The sequence below is a fragment of the Oryza brachyantha genome, chromosome 2 (genome assembly GCF_000231095.2).
Source record: "Oryza brachyantha chromosome 2, ObraRS2, whole genome shotgun sequence".
Lineage (NCBI taxonomy): Eukaryota > Viridiplantae > Streptophyta > Magnoliopsida > Poales > Poaceae > Oryza > Oryza brachyantha.
The window spans coordinates 2481599-2499100 of NC_023164.2; the positions used below are offsets into that span (position 1 = coordinate 2481599).

At 35.6% G+C, this 17502-nt stretch overlaps 1 protein-coding gene across 1 annotated transcript; it reads left to right on the plus strand.

Moving 5' to 3' along the window:
- Window positions 1–14178: 14178 nt before the first annotated feature.
- On the plus strand, window positions 14179–15102 carry LOC121053607 (auxin-responsive protein SAUR71-like). Its single transcript, XM_040521223.1, has one exon. The coding sequence runs from the start codon at window positions 14262–14264 to the stop codon at window positions 14625–14627; it is 366 nt and encodes a 121-aa protein (XP_040377157.1). The 5' UTR covers window positions 14179–14261; the 3' UTR covers window positions 14628–15102.
- Window positions 15103–17502: the final 2400 nt, after the last annotated feature.

The window sequence follows — 17502 nt, forward strand, 5'->3', positions numbered from 1 at the left end:
CGTGCTGGGCTGGGTCTCAATGCGATGCGATTCGGAGTAGGTCGTAGGTGGGCCGGGCCATGAACCCGTTTAGAATCCTTAACGGGTTTGCGGCCCGGCCCAATTATAGGCCTGGGGAAGGAATAGGCCCGAAGTGCTCGTCGCGCTGTTGGGCTCTGTGGGCCGTGGCTCAAAGCCTCCAGAAGCCCACGTGGCCACGTTTGTGTGTGTGTTTTGGTTTCTATACATGGGGAATGCCTATATATCACCCAACAGATTTTTTTTCTCTAAAGTCACATGGATATAAGTACAATACAATTATAATATAATTTTAATATAAATATCACGTAATTAAAAAATAGCCCATAGCTTTGTGCTACTTTGGAATTTCAATATAATTGTATTGTAGTTAAAATTCATGTGATTATAGTAAAAATATCCCACAGTAGATATATAATGAAATCATTTATACAATTCTTTGTTTTCAAGCAAGCATGTACTGATTTTTTTTTACATAATAATGGAATTCATCCTAGCTTTTACTTCGGAGAAACTATACCAAATTAATGCCGAGACTTGTAAGGCGAACTGACTGCAAGTTACAATATCAAAACTTAGCTTATTATACAATAAAAATGCTTAAAACAAAGATAGATCTAACATCTATTGCTATAAATCTGTCTCGGATTATCGAAAATTTACATGATCGTTGTTTCTATGTGGCCGCTTTAAGTTGTATGCATTGCTTGTCTTTGTCAAATTATGAAGAAAAATGTTCAATATTTGTTATTGATTTTAAAAGTGCTAAAAGTGATTTTTTTTCACAAATTAATAATTCTGAAATTTTTAGTTAATGGATATCAAGTCGTATTCAGTTTAAAGTCTTAATTTTAGTTTTCTTGTTTTGATAGTCTTTCCAATTAATGCGAAAGCTCCTAAAAAATACTCAATTAATGTAGGTATGGATATAGTTTAATATAAGAGCAAGGCTAATAATATAGCCAACAGCTGGCTATAAGGTTTCATGTTGTCTTCTTTTAGCTCACCTATATAATAGTTAATTATTTATCATTAATGCAGGACCCATATGTCACTCACATTATTTCTTGGTTCCCGTGTCCAAGTTGGCTATAAGATTACAGCTCACTGCTCTCTCTGACATACATAAGTATTTAGCCAGCTTGCGTCCTGCTATTATACTTGCTCTAACATCTTACAGACACTTGGTGCGTGCGGGGCCAGGTCTATGGAACCAGGGTATCTCAGAGTGGGTCTTGCTCTAGCCAAACTGAGGTGTGCCGAGTAGATCCACCCTGGGTAGTTTATTTATATAAATCCGTGTCTCCATATCACCATCGTCCGATATATTCGATGCACATCCCTATAAATATTATTACCGGTATATAGAATCGGCGCTAGCTTTTCTTAAGCAATCAACGTCAGATATACAGTCTAACCATAAATATTATCACCGTTCTCCACAATCGACACTCGCTGTGCGTTGGCAATCAACATCAGTCATAAAGTGTAATTTGGAACTAAGGTACCCATTAGTGCAACATTTGTAACGTGTACTATATTCAAAACGAGAAACAGTTTAGCAAAACATTGCATTATTCAATTTCGCAGTTCAGGACATGTCAAATTCACAGGTTCTTCGCCTTGCAAAAACATCACATCGGATATTCAAACACATATTTAAAGTATTAACATAGTCTAATTACAAAACAAATTACAGATTTCGTCAAGAAACTGTGAGACGAATCTTTTGAGCCTAATTAATCCGTTAATAGCACATGTGGGTACTATAGCACTTATGGCTAATCGCGTATTTGTCTCCGCGATTTTCACCATAACTACGTAATTAGTTTTTATGTTCGTATATATTTAATGTTCCATTTAGTTGTCTAAAAATTCGATATGCTTTTTTGAAAAAACTTTTTTGAACTAAACTGGCCGCTAGCGAGACTGTAGGCGAGAGCCGGCCGTCGTCTCCATCATCCGTGGAAAAAGGATCGACGAGACAGGGATAGAAGGCAAATTCTACTACACGGTTTGTAGAAAATTAAACAAAGATGTCGCCTACGGTTTCACTCAGACGTCGACACCACCGACTATATACATACGTACTATCTCCGTATCTTAATAGATGATATTGTTAACTTTAACATATGTTTGATCATTTGTCTTATTTGAAAAAAAGCTTATGTAATTATTATTTATTTTCTTGCGGCTGGATTTATTGCCAATTATGTTCAGTTATAATTTAAATTTTTGCATGTTTACATGAATTTTTTACATACAAATGATCGAATATGTGAAAAGAAAACAACGGTATCATCTATTAAAATATAAAGAGAGTACGTACATAATTATACACGCACAGAGATGGCAATACACGCGTACGTGTGATGTATATGCGATGTTATATAACCATCCACAATTAATTCGATTTTGGCGACCAAAAAAATCGCTCTCAGCAAAAAGAAAAGAAAGGATTAATTGTTTCAGAAAAAAAAAAGAAAGAAGAAGGTAGGAGTAGGAGTAGGTTGTAGCAGAGTCGATCAGAAGATCTTCTAGAAGATTCTCGAGGGGAAATTAACAACAGGACGGCAGCGGCGTGGAAAGCGAAGCCTTTGACGATCATTGCTCGCGTGCTCTTCACACGTACAGTGTAGCTTAGGGGGTGTTTGATCCTCCAAACTTTTAAGTCTATGTTACTTCGAATATTTGGACATCAATTAGAAGTATTAAATGTAGATTATTAATAAAACATATCTCATACTCTGGACTATTTTACGAGACGAATTTATTAAGCCTAATTAGTTCATGATTAGCAAATGTGATGTTACAATAAACATTTACTAATCATGGATTAATTAGTCTTAAAAAATTTGTCTAATGAAATAGCTTTTACTTATGCAATTAGTTTTGTTATCAGTCTATATTTAATACTCCAAATTAACGTCCAAACATCCGATATGACAAGAGACTAAAAAAATCATTAGATCCAAACAACCACTTAGGCCCTGATTGATTCAGCTTAGGATTATTATAATATGGCTTATTAGAAGTAAGCTGAAACAAACATATAGATTATTGTAACAGATTATTATAATCTAGAGCCCAGATTACTATAATCTGATAAACTCATCCAAATATGCTTTTTTTTAGATTATTGGGTAGCTTTAGACCTACTACCCTACTATACTTTAAACTAATTATTCATATTTATCATTCGTTTTTACTTTAGCTTATAATAATCCATCTTACATAAATCTGACTTAATAATACAGATTACAATAATCCCTAACACCTAACTGAAAGGCCTTAGCCTCTCCGTGTTTCTTCCAGGAAGCTGGGCTCGTTTGGAATACATAAATTTTATATATTTAATTTTTATGTAAATCGGTTTATTTCTAATTAAATTTCTAAAAAAAACTATATTCCAAACTAGGTTTTACTCAACGCCGGTCGCAAATAATGCAACACAATGGAAGGTGACAACTTTCACATCAGCTTGAGAAAAAAATCAGAATCTTTTAGACTTTTGGCTGTCTTTAATTTATACGGCACGAGAAACACTACGTCTCACACAAAAACGTTTGGTGGCAAATGTGCATACATGTATGGTTGTCGGTTGTCGGCAAAAACCACAGATATTTTTTTGCAGGGTTATTTTTCGCTTTTTCAGTGAAAATGTCAAACACCACATTTGCAAACGGAAAATAATTTATGAATAAAACTTATATATATATTCCTAGCTAAATGGTAGAAAAATAAACTACGATAAAAACCTCATAATTAATTATAAATTTAATGTTAAAACGTTAATTTTATCTTATAAATATAATTAAGTAAAAGAGAAAAAATAGTGCGTCTAGAGGAAGGTGTGCCGTTTACGGATTTACTTGGTTGTAGGTGTTAGAAGGCACGCCCTCCTCTTATTATACATGTGGTAAAATCATACATGCACACTCATACTTAATTACAATTACATCATGGATCTATAATACCTTTTGTTGATCAAATACACGGTCTTCTAAAAGAACTTTGAGCATTACTTCATTCAATCGTCTTTCAAGATTAATCTATACCTACAACATACATGATAATAATTAAGCTGCATATTGTAAAACACTATTTGGTCAGAGTTATAAAATATTTATACAAAACCTTAAAAAAACAAGTATTATGAAACTTGATAGAGAAGTACAATTTATTTAATGCTAATTTGACAAGCCCATTAATTAGTACTCCCTCCGTCCCATATTATATGGGATTTTGATTTTCTGTTTGTAATGTTTAACCACTCCTCTTATTAAAAAAATTAAAAATATTATTTATTTTGTTTATTAATAAAAGTAGTTTAAGTATTACTTATAAATTTTTTATGTTTGCACTAAATTTTTTAATAAAACGAATGGTTAAAAATTATAAATCAATAGTCATAATCCTATATAATATGGAACTGAGAAAGTATTTAAACCTGTGGACAAGGCTACTAGGCTAGATGAAGAACTTTGCAGTCATACACTGGTCGTTTAGGCAGGACCCTAGCTACCAGCATCCATGAATGCATGTATCATGCATGGAGTCTAATTAACACATATTTGGTCCGACATCTAGATTAGCAGCTAATTAATTCGCTCACCGAGTCTCCAACGAGATGGATGCGACTCCGAGTCAAAAAGATGGCGACGTGATGTGAGTAGGAGAAGAAGAAAATCACGACTGTACCTTTCACTAGCCTTTTTTTAAAACAAACAGATTAATTCTACGCCATTAAAATAACATGCGTGTTGGAAGATCTCATCCTCAAGTTGATCATCTAATCCTCCTCCTCCTCCTTAATCCTTCTAATCCTCCCTTTTTTTTATATCAGTCGTCAGATTAAAGATATACTGTTCTTGGTGACGACCGAATTAAAAGATCATGTGCATGGTTTGATGACAGAGGTCAAAAGTTGTGCTTGTTTGCGTGTGCTTGGGTCGCTTTCATGGCATGAAAGATAATATGATTAATAATAGTGTGCGGTCATCTTTTGGATTATAGGAAGAATGGGCTTCTTGACCATTGAAAAATAATTTATGTAAATTTTTTATTTATGTGTTCAAAGTGATTTATAAGTAAAGATCGCAAAATAAACTATGATAAAAAAAATTCAAAAATAAACTCTATATTAGCTTATAAACATAAGCATAGGCGAAAAGAGCAGCTTGTTTGTAAGTACTTTTTAACATTAACATTGACTATAATAGTAATTCGTAAGTAGTTAGGCTATAATAGTAAGCTTATTATATATTAGACCACTGTAAGTATTTACATATTTTTAAATAATACATATGATCAAAGTTTAGAAAAGATGTGAATACTATTTGGTGACAAGAAGCACTAGCATTTGAGAACAGAGCGAGATCATCTACATCTTGACGGTGAAATATTCGTACGAAGGTCGGTAGCGGTGGTGCATATATGGTACGGAAAGTTGAGCTAACGACGATCCTACATTGCTACCTATAGGTTGTAGCTAGTATTCCTATCTATTTTTTACTTTCTTTTTTATCTTTTCAATAAAGAAAAAAAAGTTAGCATGGAAGATACGATAAAAATTAAAGATATGATATGCGATACAGGCGTGCACTGATTCACCAAAGTGGAGTAGTAGGCAGTACCTTTGACGGTCGGGCAATGTTCCTTTATCAGCTTATTCCTATATTATTTTTTGTCTTTTATGGGTAAGCTTTTCGACTTATTAAATGATGTGTTTTTAAAAAAAATATATCATTATCATCATGTCTTAAAATAGTTTTTTTAACTTTATAACAGTTAATATTATACTTTAGATCGATACTCCCTCTGTCCTATAATAATACAAACTTTTGGTTTCCGTGCGTATCATTTGACCATCGTCTTATTTAAAAAAATTAGTCACACATAAATTACTATTCATGATTTATCATCTAATAAAAACAAAATGTTAATCGTAAAAAATTTAAATAAGACGAAAAGTCAAATATAGTAGGAAAAAAAGAAAGATTGGTTTATTTTGGGACGGAGAGAGTACATAGCTATTAAAAATCAGATAATTTTTAATCTTTCATATTTATCCAAAAGAATTATGTACTCTGTCCATATCTTAATAAATAAACCATTATTTAGAAATGTAAGTGTTATTCATTTTGTCGTGATTAAATTTATTATTAATATATTTTAATTAAGACAAACAACCAAACATGTATAAAATATTAATGATATCCCATATTAAAATACGGAGAGAGCGCGTACGTACAACTCACAAGTTTGACGCGTGCGTAGTACACTTGGATGTCACGAGGTACGATTCCATATGGCTGTTAATTTTATAAGCTAATTGCATTGCACGCGCGCGTGCATGCCTACACCCCTTTAATACATGCCTCCCACAGTCTAATATAAGTAAGGGTGTTGAAGATCCGATCCGATCCGAATCTATTTAAATTAAGGATGTGTTAGGGGTTTGCAACTATCTGGCGGATATGGAGTCGGATTCGGATATTGAGTTACGGATTCGGATACGGATGTGGTATCGTCAATTACCGGATAATCTGATAGTCATTTTGGTGGATAATCCAAGTTCTTTAGTCCATAAAGCACTCAATCAAAAGCCCATTAATAGCCCAAGTATTTTTTTATCCAATATTGAATGATAATGTATTGATTGTATGTACATATCACATCCGGTCATAATAATCCGTTTTCGAGCCGACTCCACACCGACTCCGCACCATTTCCGACATCCACAACAATCCGTATCCTCATCCGAATCCGAAAAGATCCACATGCGGTTAAAAATTATGGTTTAGAATACTGTTTGACCACTATCCGTCTGAATTCGCTCCGACACCCTTAAATATACATAGGTTAGATCATCTCCAATAGACAACCCAAATTAGACTCTCCAAATATCAATTTAGCTACTCTCCATTTCATTTGGCAAGTCAAATTCGTTTTTTACTCTAAAATAAACTATGATATAAATTTTACATGTAAAATTTCTCTAAAAACTATATATAAACTATGATATAAATTTCTCGAGTTTTTAGAGAAAAACAAAATAATATATTTGTAAACGAAAAATAATTTATGTGTAAATTTTTTACATACGTATTCTTATTGATATAAAAATAAACTATGATTTAAAACCCTAAAAACAACTTTAATTAAAAAGTAAAGATTCAAATTTTAGTTTATAATAAGCATAAAAAAAAAGCTAAAATGCATGCAGCATTTGAACACGAGAGAGATGGTGCTGCTACTAGTACTACACCGCCCGTGATTCCGGACTGTACCTGTCTGTACGGTCCACGTGGACTCCCAACTTGGCGCTCCGCTGACGTCATCACCGTACATACGTACATTGGAGGACAGGTAGGTATAGAAGCCATGGCCCACAAGGTGGTACGTGACAGCTCATCCTGACATGCATATGTATGCCCCATTTTGGATAGTGTCCCTTTAATCCTTTTGCTTTACTACTATTATGGGTTGCATTTTTTTCCATATTATTTTTCAAGTTTTTGGCATAGGCTTTTCGAACCATTAAATAGAGCATTTTTATAAAAAAATTGTATTGAAGTTGACTATCTTATATTTTTAAAGTTTGTAGTAATCGATTATACTACTTTCATCACTAAATATTCGACACCGTTGACTTATTTATATATATTTGATCATTCATCTTATTTAATTTTTTATAAAATATGTAAAGCTATATATATATATATATACATGCAAAAAAGTATATTTAACAATGAATAAAATGATATAAAAATAATTAATAATTATGTAAATTTTTTGAATAACACGAATAATCAAATGTGTATAAAAAAACTCAACGGCGTCAAACATTTAGGGACATAGGGGTATCATTTATACTATAAAATAACTAATAAAAAAATTTATTTTTATATTTTATCTTTATCTAACAAAAGAACGCAACATATATCTTCATTCGTGTATATGAACGTGGTAAGTGTGCATGTGTGCTTTGTGCGTTCCAAATCGATCTCCAGCTTGTGTTGTTGTTGTCGTCGTCGTCGATCTTCTCGACTTGCATGATGAGTGCCGTAGGAATCCAATCGATCTCTTGCATTTGCTATCTACTATAGTAGTAGCATCTTTTTTGCCGGCCCTTTGATCTTGTTTCATCCATATGTAATCTTTGTCCGAAGCGATCAAAAGCAATGGGTGTCTTTCGCCCTATCTTTTTGCTTTCGCTCATGATTATAAACTAAAATTTAAAATTTTAATCTAAAATTTGGAGTGGATTTTAATGTTTTTCTTTAAAGTTTATTTTTTAAATATTGACTTTTAGATCGTTATTAAAATACATATATAAAAGTTTTATTTATAAATTATTTTTCGTTTATAAGTATGTCATTTGTCTTTTTCAATATAAAGGGCAAATAATGGCCACATTTATCAAGAACAACTGTGAAGTAGCTAGCTGGGAGTAGTGGGTCACATTTTGACACTAAGATAATTATCAATAATATAATATCAATCAACAATATTAATGCATGCATACTTAGAAATCTACCCCTACATATACGCTAATTAATTTGCAACCAGATTAATAAGAGTTAGAATTAGAAACATATAGCTATATATGTACGGCTATACTCATCTCGATTAGTACCTACTTTGTTGGATATTGTTGACTTTAGACTTAAATTCTTATTCAAATAAGATTACGCAATTATATTTAATTTTATTATTACGAGAACCTTATAATTACATGACAAACATTCAAAATATATATTAACATAAAAATTAAATAAAACAAATAATTAGACATGTCTTTAAAAAACAGCTACGTCACACATACGTATTTCGAGAGGGTTGATGAACCTGAAAATTAGAAATATAAAAAGAGATAACGCGCATGCACAGACTGAATTGGGAACAGCTAGCCAACTCGAACAAATTAATGCGCCGTGACGGTGGTGGATTCGATCGCTAGCAACTTGCATTGCATGACTATACCTTGGTCGATTCGTTTATACTTATACTATGTTTATAGATTAAATTTTGAATTTTGAATTAATTTATTTTTAAGCCTTGACTTAAGAACGTATATATAAAAATTTTATTCATAAATTATTTTATTATAAATATGTCGTTTCACTTATTTCCCAAATAAGCCAAAAGATAGAGCTACCAAGCTTATCTACACTAGCAGCTACTCGATTTTAAAATATAGTTATTTATCTGAGTTATTCAGCATATACAATTAAGGAACAATGTGGAAACACCAAATGACTATCATTAGTATAAATATGATTAAAATGTGTATAATGGCAATTAAATAGCTAAAAATAATTATATTTTAGGACTAAACTTAGGCACTATAACATCTGCACGTTAGAATGGATGGAGTAGCTAGCTAGCTACTCAAATACGTTCCTAAATATTTGACATCGTTGATCTTTTTATACACGTTTGACTATTTATCTTATTCAAAAAATTTATAAAATTACTAATTATTTTTATATCATTTTATTTATTGTCAGGTATACTTCTATGCATATATATATATAGCTTTACATATTTTGCAATTTTTTTAAATAAAATAAATTGTCAAACATATATACAAAAGTTAACGACATTAAACATTTATGGATGGAGGGAGCATTACGAGTATCTGTCGTGCATGTGTCCACGAGCGCGGGTACGCGTAGTGGCACAGTAGTATGCGGTAGTAGGTTTCGTCTAGCTAGCAATAGCTAGGCAGGCACATGATCTGACCGACCGACACATGGACTCCACCCTAACTACTGTCCCTAGGTCGCCGCTAGATCCACGCAAAACAGCCTATCGGTAAGAAAGCCAGCAGCGAAGGCTGGTGGCGGAACAAAAATTACCGGGATACTTTACGTGAAAGGGCACGTGATACTCTTATTTTTAATTAATAATATAGTTAATATATGCTCAAAATAACTAAATATTAAAATTATTATCAGGTCATACGAGTCTGGCTAGCATAGGATACTGTAGGACCACTGCTAGGTCAGACAATGCGATTCATTGTCGGTGACATCATCGTTTTCTTGATGGGTCTTAATATGGCTCACATATTTTCTCTAGAAAGCTGTGCGGCTTCGTATACAAATTATTTGTAACTTATGGAGTATGTTTTGGAACTTTATGGAGTATCTCTGCTGTTCTAGGTTGTCCTCTTGTTATAACTTTTCATGTTATGGTATCATGATGCGGGAAAGGCTTTAGATTAGAACTTGCTTACTGCTCACTCCTTCCTAGGAAAGAAAAAAAAAACTATTTGTAACCAGAAATTAGTGAACAGTTGGAGTACGTAGTACACAATTACACATATGTGGCGCAAACAGGTACAGCTGACTCATTTCCTTCTGGTATTTTCAATACCAGTGGTAATTATTACACGAATTAATGCCGTTTATTGTCAGGATACGCACGGGAATATAATTAGCCAACCAAGATTGAACAGATTATTTTAAAAAAATTGAATAAATTTTACCTATTTTGTTGTGTTTTTTGGCAGTATATCTGTGTATATTTTGGTGTGCACAGTAATGAAAACCCTGATAAGTTCGTTACAAGCTCATGCACATATCTAATACTCTATATTGGTATAGACAGAGATACCTATCCATCTCATGACGACGATATGGTTTAGATCGATTGGCCGGTAAGTTGCGTCGTCAAAAGACGGAAATAATGTCAGCCACACCAATTTATTGCATGAAAGAAGTGTACATATATGTCCTAATCCCTCCGGTCACGTAATATATGTCATTAAGTATAAGCGAAATGATATATTAGTGATTAAAAAGTATTTTATGGCTAAAACTTTTAGACATGTGTCTTATAATTTTAGAAAACAAATATTATAAAATAAACTATGATTAAAAGAACCCTCAAAATTTACTCGAAAATGAAGCTCTGAAATCTAAATTTTGACATATATTTATATGATATTGCCAAAACGATAAGGTTGGACATGTTTTTTTCTCGATTCATCGCTTGAAAAGCATATATATAATTGAAGCAGCCAGGATCGCGACAGGTCTCAAGCCAAAAGATCTTCATGCTTGGGGCAACGTACACGTACGATCGTGTACGTGCAGGTACAAGTATATCTATGATTTATGCGGTTTGCTAGCTAGGGCAGGCAAAGTATATATTTAGGCCTCGTTTAGTTCTCAAATTTTTTTTCGAAAAACATCACATCGATTCTTTGGACATCTAAATAAAGCATTAAATATAGATAAACCAAAAAACTAATTGCATAGTTATGGGAGAAATCGTGAGCCGAATTTTTTGAAACTAATTAGTCCATGATTAGCCATAAGTGCTACAGTAACCAAAATATGCTAATGATGGCTTAATTAGACTTAAAAGATTCGTCTCACGGTTTCCAGACGAGCTGTGAAATTCGTTTTTTCATTAATGTCCAAAGACCCCTTCGAACATTCGGTCAAACGTTCGATGTGACATTACTACCAAAAATGTTTCCATCTAAACACCACCTTAATCAAATTTCCATTTCTCCTATTAATTCATACGTGCATGGACCACAATTCCACAATGTCTGGGCATCACCCAATAGTGTCAATCATCCATCAATTTGTATCGAGACAGTGGATGATAGAAGCTAGCTAGCTAGCTATAGCTGCATTTATGACCTCTCTGTTTTTTATTTAACGCGTTTTAAATTATGGTTAACCATTTATTTTATTATAAATATATAATTATTAATTATTTTGTTATGATTTAATTTATTACTAAATTAACTTTAAGCCTAACTCATAACTTTTTATACTTGAACAAAAATTTTAAATAAAATAAAGAATTAAACGTAAACGTAGATCTAGAAACCAACGGCAATAGATAAAAATAATGAAGGAGTATTACGTACTTATCATGGGGTTAACTACACTATATATATACCAACGTACTACAAAAGTACAAATACCATGAGGCCACATATAGTAGTAACATTATCAACCTCATATTTTCAATTTTCTTTTATACGGATAAGCCAAAATTTAAATTTTCAACATTAAATTTGGAGGTGATTTCGAGTTATTTTTCATTGCACTCTATTTTTCAGACTTTACTTTTAGATTGTGAAGAATACATATATAAAAATTTTATTTATTAATTACTTTTTATCTACTAAATATATCACTTTACTTTTTTCCGCCAAAATGACAAACGATGAGTCCCTATACTTGTTTCGTTTCCGCACGTCGTTGTACCGTCGGTATATTTTGCTCTACAAAAATACATAAAAACCCACCTCGCCTAGAATCCATGATATTGTTCAGATTTTCGCAGCTTCACATATCAATTCCTTGCAGCGAACCACAAAAATTTGTTGAAAGAAATAAAAAATTCACAACCTTATACTATACAGGTATACTAGTCCACAAGAGAGAGAGAGAGAAATCACCGGTTCATCAGCTCACCACACCAACACAAAAAAAAAACTCAAAAACTATAAACGAGAAAAAAAAATAAAAACAAAAAAAACAAAAAAAAGAGAAAGCAACTGGAGGAGCATCGCCATCAGTGCGGCAATTCCAAGGTGGGGCCCACCTGTCACCGTCGGTCGCCAGCTCGTCCCCACTGTCCCCGGTCGCCGTCGGTCGGTTCGCTGGCCAAAGCCGTACGAGCCGGACTACGGAATCGGCACGGCACGCCACGCCACGCGGAGGCACAGCGAACCGGACCGCACTGAACCAGACCGGACCGGGTCTGAACCGGGGTTCGCGAGAGAGGGCGCCGCACGCACCGGCCAAGGCGAGACCGACCGGGTCTAAAAAATTTAATTCTAAAGGCGCGTGGTGGGCACGGCCCGGGTCTCCACCGGCTTTGTGTCGCTCGTACCTGCCGGGTACACTATTCGGCACCAGCTTTGTACTACTGCTACTACCCTCCTCCTCACTCACTAGTCACTACCCTTCTCTTTATCTGCTAGCCTCACACCTACGTGTCTCCACCGTTTCTTGTCGTTCAAATCCCGGGCTTCTTTTTCTATGGGTTTCGCTACTTATTTATATAGTATATGGATCGCACGTATATCATGTTTTGAGTAAGCATATAACGAATGTTAAAAGAAAAGGTGATCGGTGGTGGAATTCAACTTGTTTTAGATTCTAATGGTAGGAGTAGCTTTGTGTAGCATTATATGCTTTAATAAATTAATAAATTAGTACGTTACGATGTTGATTTAATGCAATATAAGGTACGGTACTACGGTCAGGCTAATTGAGGCGCAAAAATTGCTATAAAAAGTAATCGGCGTTTATATATATGATATATAAATATGTAAATTTTTCTCCTTGAATTATGTATAGGTATTTTTTTAAGAAAAAAAATTGCTTTGGGTTTTTGACTATTCGTAACACCTTGGTATTTGAAATTGCTCGTGTGCTTTCTTTGTCATATTTTTATGGCATGTGTACAGTGTTAATAAACAAAATGTCTTCCGATGAATTTATCCTTGGTGAAGAGTTATCTCTTCATGACAAAAGAACTTAAATATAGCTTCACAAGAGGTACGACTACATTCCAAATAGTTACACACATGATCTATTACAATAGGCATACTGTCAATGTTATTGTCGTTTTTACCGTTAATGCCATCTATATTGCATTATTTTTTGTTACATTAGTTTCGATGTTGAATATGGTATTATTTATGTATGTCTCTTGATACACAACTAAAGATTATCATGTATTGAGAAAATCTCATACGCTTACAATATGTCGTTCTCTTTATACACTATCACTTTAATATGTATTGTATATGAGCTTTCTTGTTATTAATACATATTTTATTATATTGAAGAATTGATTATTTCCTCTGTTTTATATTGTAAAACATTCTGATCTTGCTTAAATTTATGTATGCTAATGAATATAAGTATATATATATATATAACATATACATTAATATATAGGTAAATATAGACTCAGCTAGTTTTATAATATGAAACGGGGAGAGAACATGCGCCTATACAATGTGCTACTAGAATTGCAATTTGCAAAACTAACCGAGGAGGTGAGTAAAAAATGAATGAATGGATGTAAAGTGGAGCAAGCACTAAACCCCCCACATCTCGCATTTATAAAAGGCCAGCACCCGTCCCAAGCGCTGCACCGTCTGCAAACCGCAAAAGCTCTCGCCTTTGCCTCTTGTGCTCCCCAAGAACCCACCTTTCGCCTCCGCCGCCTCGCCGGCGGCCAGCCCAGCCATGAAGGCCAAGCGCATCCTCAAGCGGCTCTCCCGCGTGGCCGACGACTCCTCCCTCGCCCACGCCCACGCCTCGGCGGCGTACCAGCAGCTCCGGCCGAAGGCGGCGGCGGCGGCGGCGCCGGGCAAGGTGCCGCAGGGGCACGTGCCGGTCTGCGTCGGCGAGGAGGGCGGCCCCGTGGAGCGGTTCGCCGTGCGGGCCGAGCTGCTGGGGAGCCCGGCGTTCGCGGCGCTGCTCCGCCGCGCCGCCCAGGAGTACGGGTACGGCCACCCCGGCGCGCTCCGCATCCCCTGCCCCGTCGCCGACTTCCGCCACCTCCTCCTCAGCCTCTCCTCCGCCGACGACCACCCCTCCTCCGACTTCTAGGCCGCCGCCGCTCGCCGGCTCTCCGGCCTCGCCGCCTCCGCCCTTCTTGGCCGGGCGCATTTTACGCCTTTGCCACTGGAGGCCGTGGCCATTTCACCATTTTACCCCTGGGTAGAATTAGAGTGTACATAGAGGGACTGGACTGGGAGAGATGCAGAGCTTTTGATCTGATCATCTGATGCAGATTATGGGTGGCAGGATTGGGATTTGGGGTAGCATTTCACCTACAGATTTGTGAATTTCTCTTTTCTTTTTTACTACTAGTACTTAGTATGATATCTTCTAGCTGCTGATGGGTAGAACTATGGGTGTTCATTTTTTCTAATCACTCCCTTTTAGTTCTAGGACTTGCAGTAGTTTGTGAGAGAGAGTGGGTGAGGATTTTGTGGTGTTCAGCATTAACCATACATGTAATCCTTGACCTTGAGGCTAGTTTGATGCCATTTATATATTATTATGGAGTTAGTGGTAGTAATTTTTAGTAGAGTACATTGCTGTTGCTGTGTTTCTTTTGTTCATCTCCTCAGTTATCTTTCTGTGTGACTCATATATTGATCTAATTAAGAAAAAAAAACTACAACAATCTTTCTCCCAATTAAGGGAAGATCAAGAAAATTCACATGAAATTCTAAGTGGGATTCTGCGCTAAAATGCCGCGAATTGTCTCAATTTCAACTGAATTTCAGCAATCCAGATATTGTAATTTTCCCCTCCTACCTACCTAAGAACTGATGTTTTCTTGCATTGAACTTTGGGGCACAAAGCTAACACTTGGTGCAAGCAAGCTGTGATGCCAAGCCCAGAGATATTTGGTGGTCCAGCCTAAGATGGCAAACCTACTGATTGAAGCAGAATCTGCTAAAGAAAGCAGGACAGTGTGTGCTTGCAGCTTCACCACACAAGCTCCCTTTTTTGCAACCGTACCACTGCATTTTCATTACAATCAACATGAACATTTTTCTCCTTCCCCCTACAAAATCTCCACAGCTGGTTCTTTTCCCTAATCTGAAAATATGTCTTTATTGAAAATTGAGTTCAAAACTCGAAGCTGACAACATCTGGATTGCCTTCTGCGTATGACTGCATGTGACAAACTGTGCATGTGGAACTGTGGATAGTAAGCTCGTTCAGCTTAATAAAGCAGAGTTTTCGTTATTTCATTTCCATCTTAATGAAAAGGACCCATATCTTCATTGGATGGATGCTAATGTTTGTATGTTTGCATGTCAAGATATACAGTCCCCCCTATGCTCCAAAATACAAATATGGTTCCACAATATAAATGCTTGTTACTACATGTCTTATCAATCATTTCGCATTCAGATTTATTTCTATCCTACCCTCATATTTTCTCTCATATTTCTCATTCCATATTTATTGAGCAGCATCAAAATCTATTTTTCTTTAACCTTAATCTCTACTAAAGAATCTAAAAACACTTGTATTTTGAAACAAAAACACTTATATTTTGGAACGGCGAGAAGGACATGGCTAGCTATTGACAGGAGCAGGGCAAGAAGGAAGTATCCTGAACAAGTGCAGGTCTTCTCTTGGTACGACCCTTAGCTGATCGTCAGGCTGTCATGAGAAGGACGGCTTGGGTTTGGCAGAGCTGAAAAAGGAGATGAGACAGCCACGGTTGATGACTTGGCTCTTCATTTCTCCTGTTCCCTCTTTAAGCCAGGAAACATTGGTATCAAATCGCCTTCACCGAAGGCGATAAGTTGACCGCTGGGAAACTGCTTGATGCATGACATGTTGCAGTCTCTATAAGTCTGGTTGTGAAGAGAACATTTTCTGGGGACAAAAATCCGTACGAAATATATTGCTTGAATCTTCAGTCAAGAGATGCTCATGTGTTTTCCTCGGAGAAAATAAAGCTACAAGTGATTACTTGGTCTTGGTCATAAGGCATGTTGTTTTTTCCATTATCGATTTTGGATTATCGCCGACGCTCTTCTTAAACTACTAAATGATGTATTCCATGAAAATAATGTATAGAAAGGTTTCTAGCAGGACCTTTCTAGATCAATTTTTCGACTTTGTGGTAGTTAATTTAGTCTTTTATACCCTTAAATAGCTATCACAAAATCAGATAATTCAGAAAATCTAAAAATCTCACGAGGAAAGAATATGCTGCTACCCTTCTGTAACGCAGCTATCCAAGCTGACAGTCTAACCAAATCAAAGATCCGATTTTTACAGTTTCTCTGTGGAGGCTTCCATGAAATTTCTGAATTCAAATGTTCTGCACAACCATATAAAACCGTGTCGAAAGAAAAAGGAAGCTGAGGGGAAAAAACTGACTAGTTGATGTGTTATAGAGCAAGCAGCAGCTCCATGTGCAGAGAGCTTGACTAGTACAGTTGACAATAAGTCAATAGCCAAGGCAACTATCTTAACTGTGACTTAGCTCATAGGGAAGAAGATTCAGAAGAGATCCAACCTACTTATACCTAAGGCAACTAATCTTGCATTATTATTTAGTATCATGGTGTCCTCCTTCCTAATCATTGTGACAGAACCAGTGTAAAACTGTTTCTGAATCTTCTCTCCCAAAAAGATAAGAGAGAGGAACTGTTTCTGAATCTCCTGATAAAATATATGCTAAGCAAGCAATCCATACCTGATAAAATAAAACAGGGTTGGTTGCAATTGCAATTGCAAATGCAGCACACTACTAAGTTTCCAAGTTTGGACATGTGAGGGAAGAACACAAGTGGAGGCAAACAATGAATACCACCAATTTTCCATGCTCATAAGTGCTCTCTGATATGCACTCCATCATCACCCACACATGCATGATACAGAAGCAAAGATACAGAAGCAGGCAGAGATGCACACACACACCCTCTTTTCAGGTTTGCTAATGATG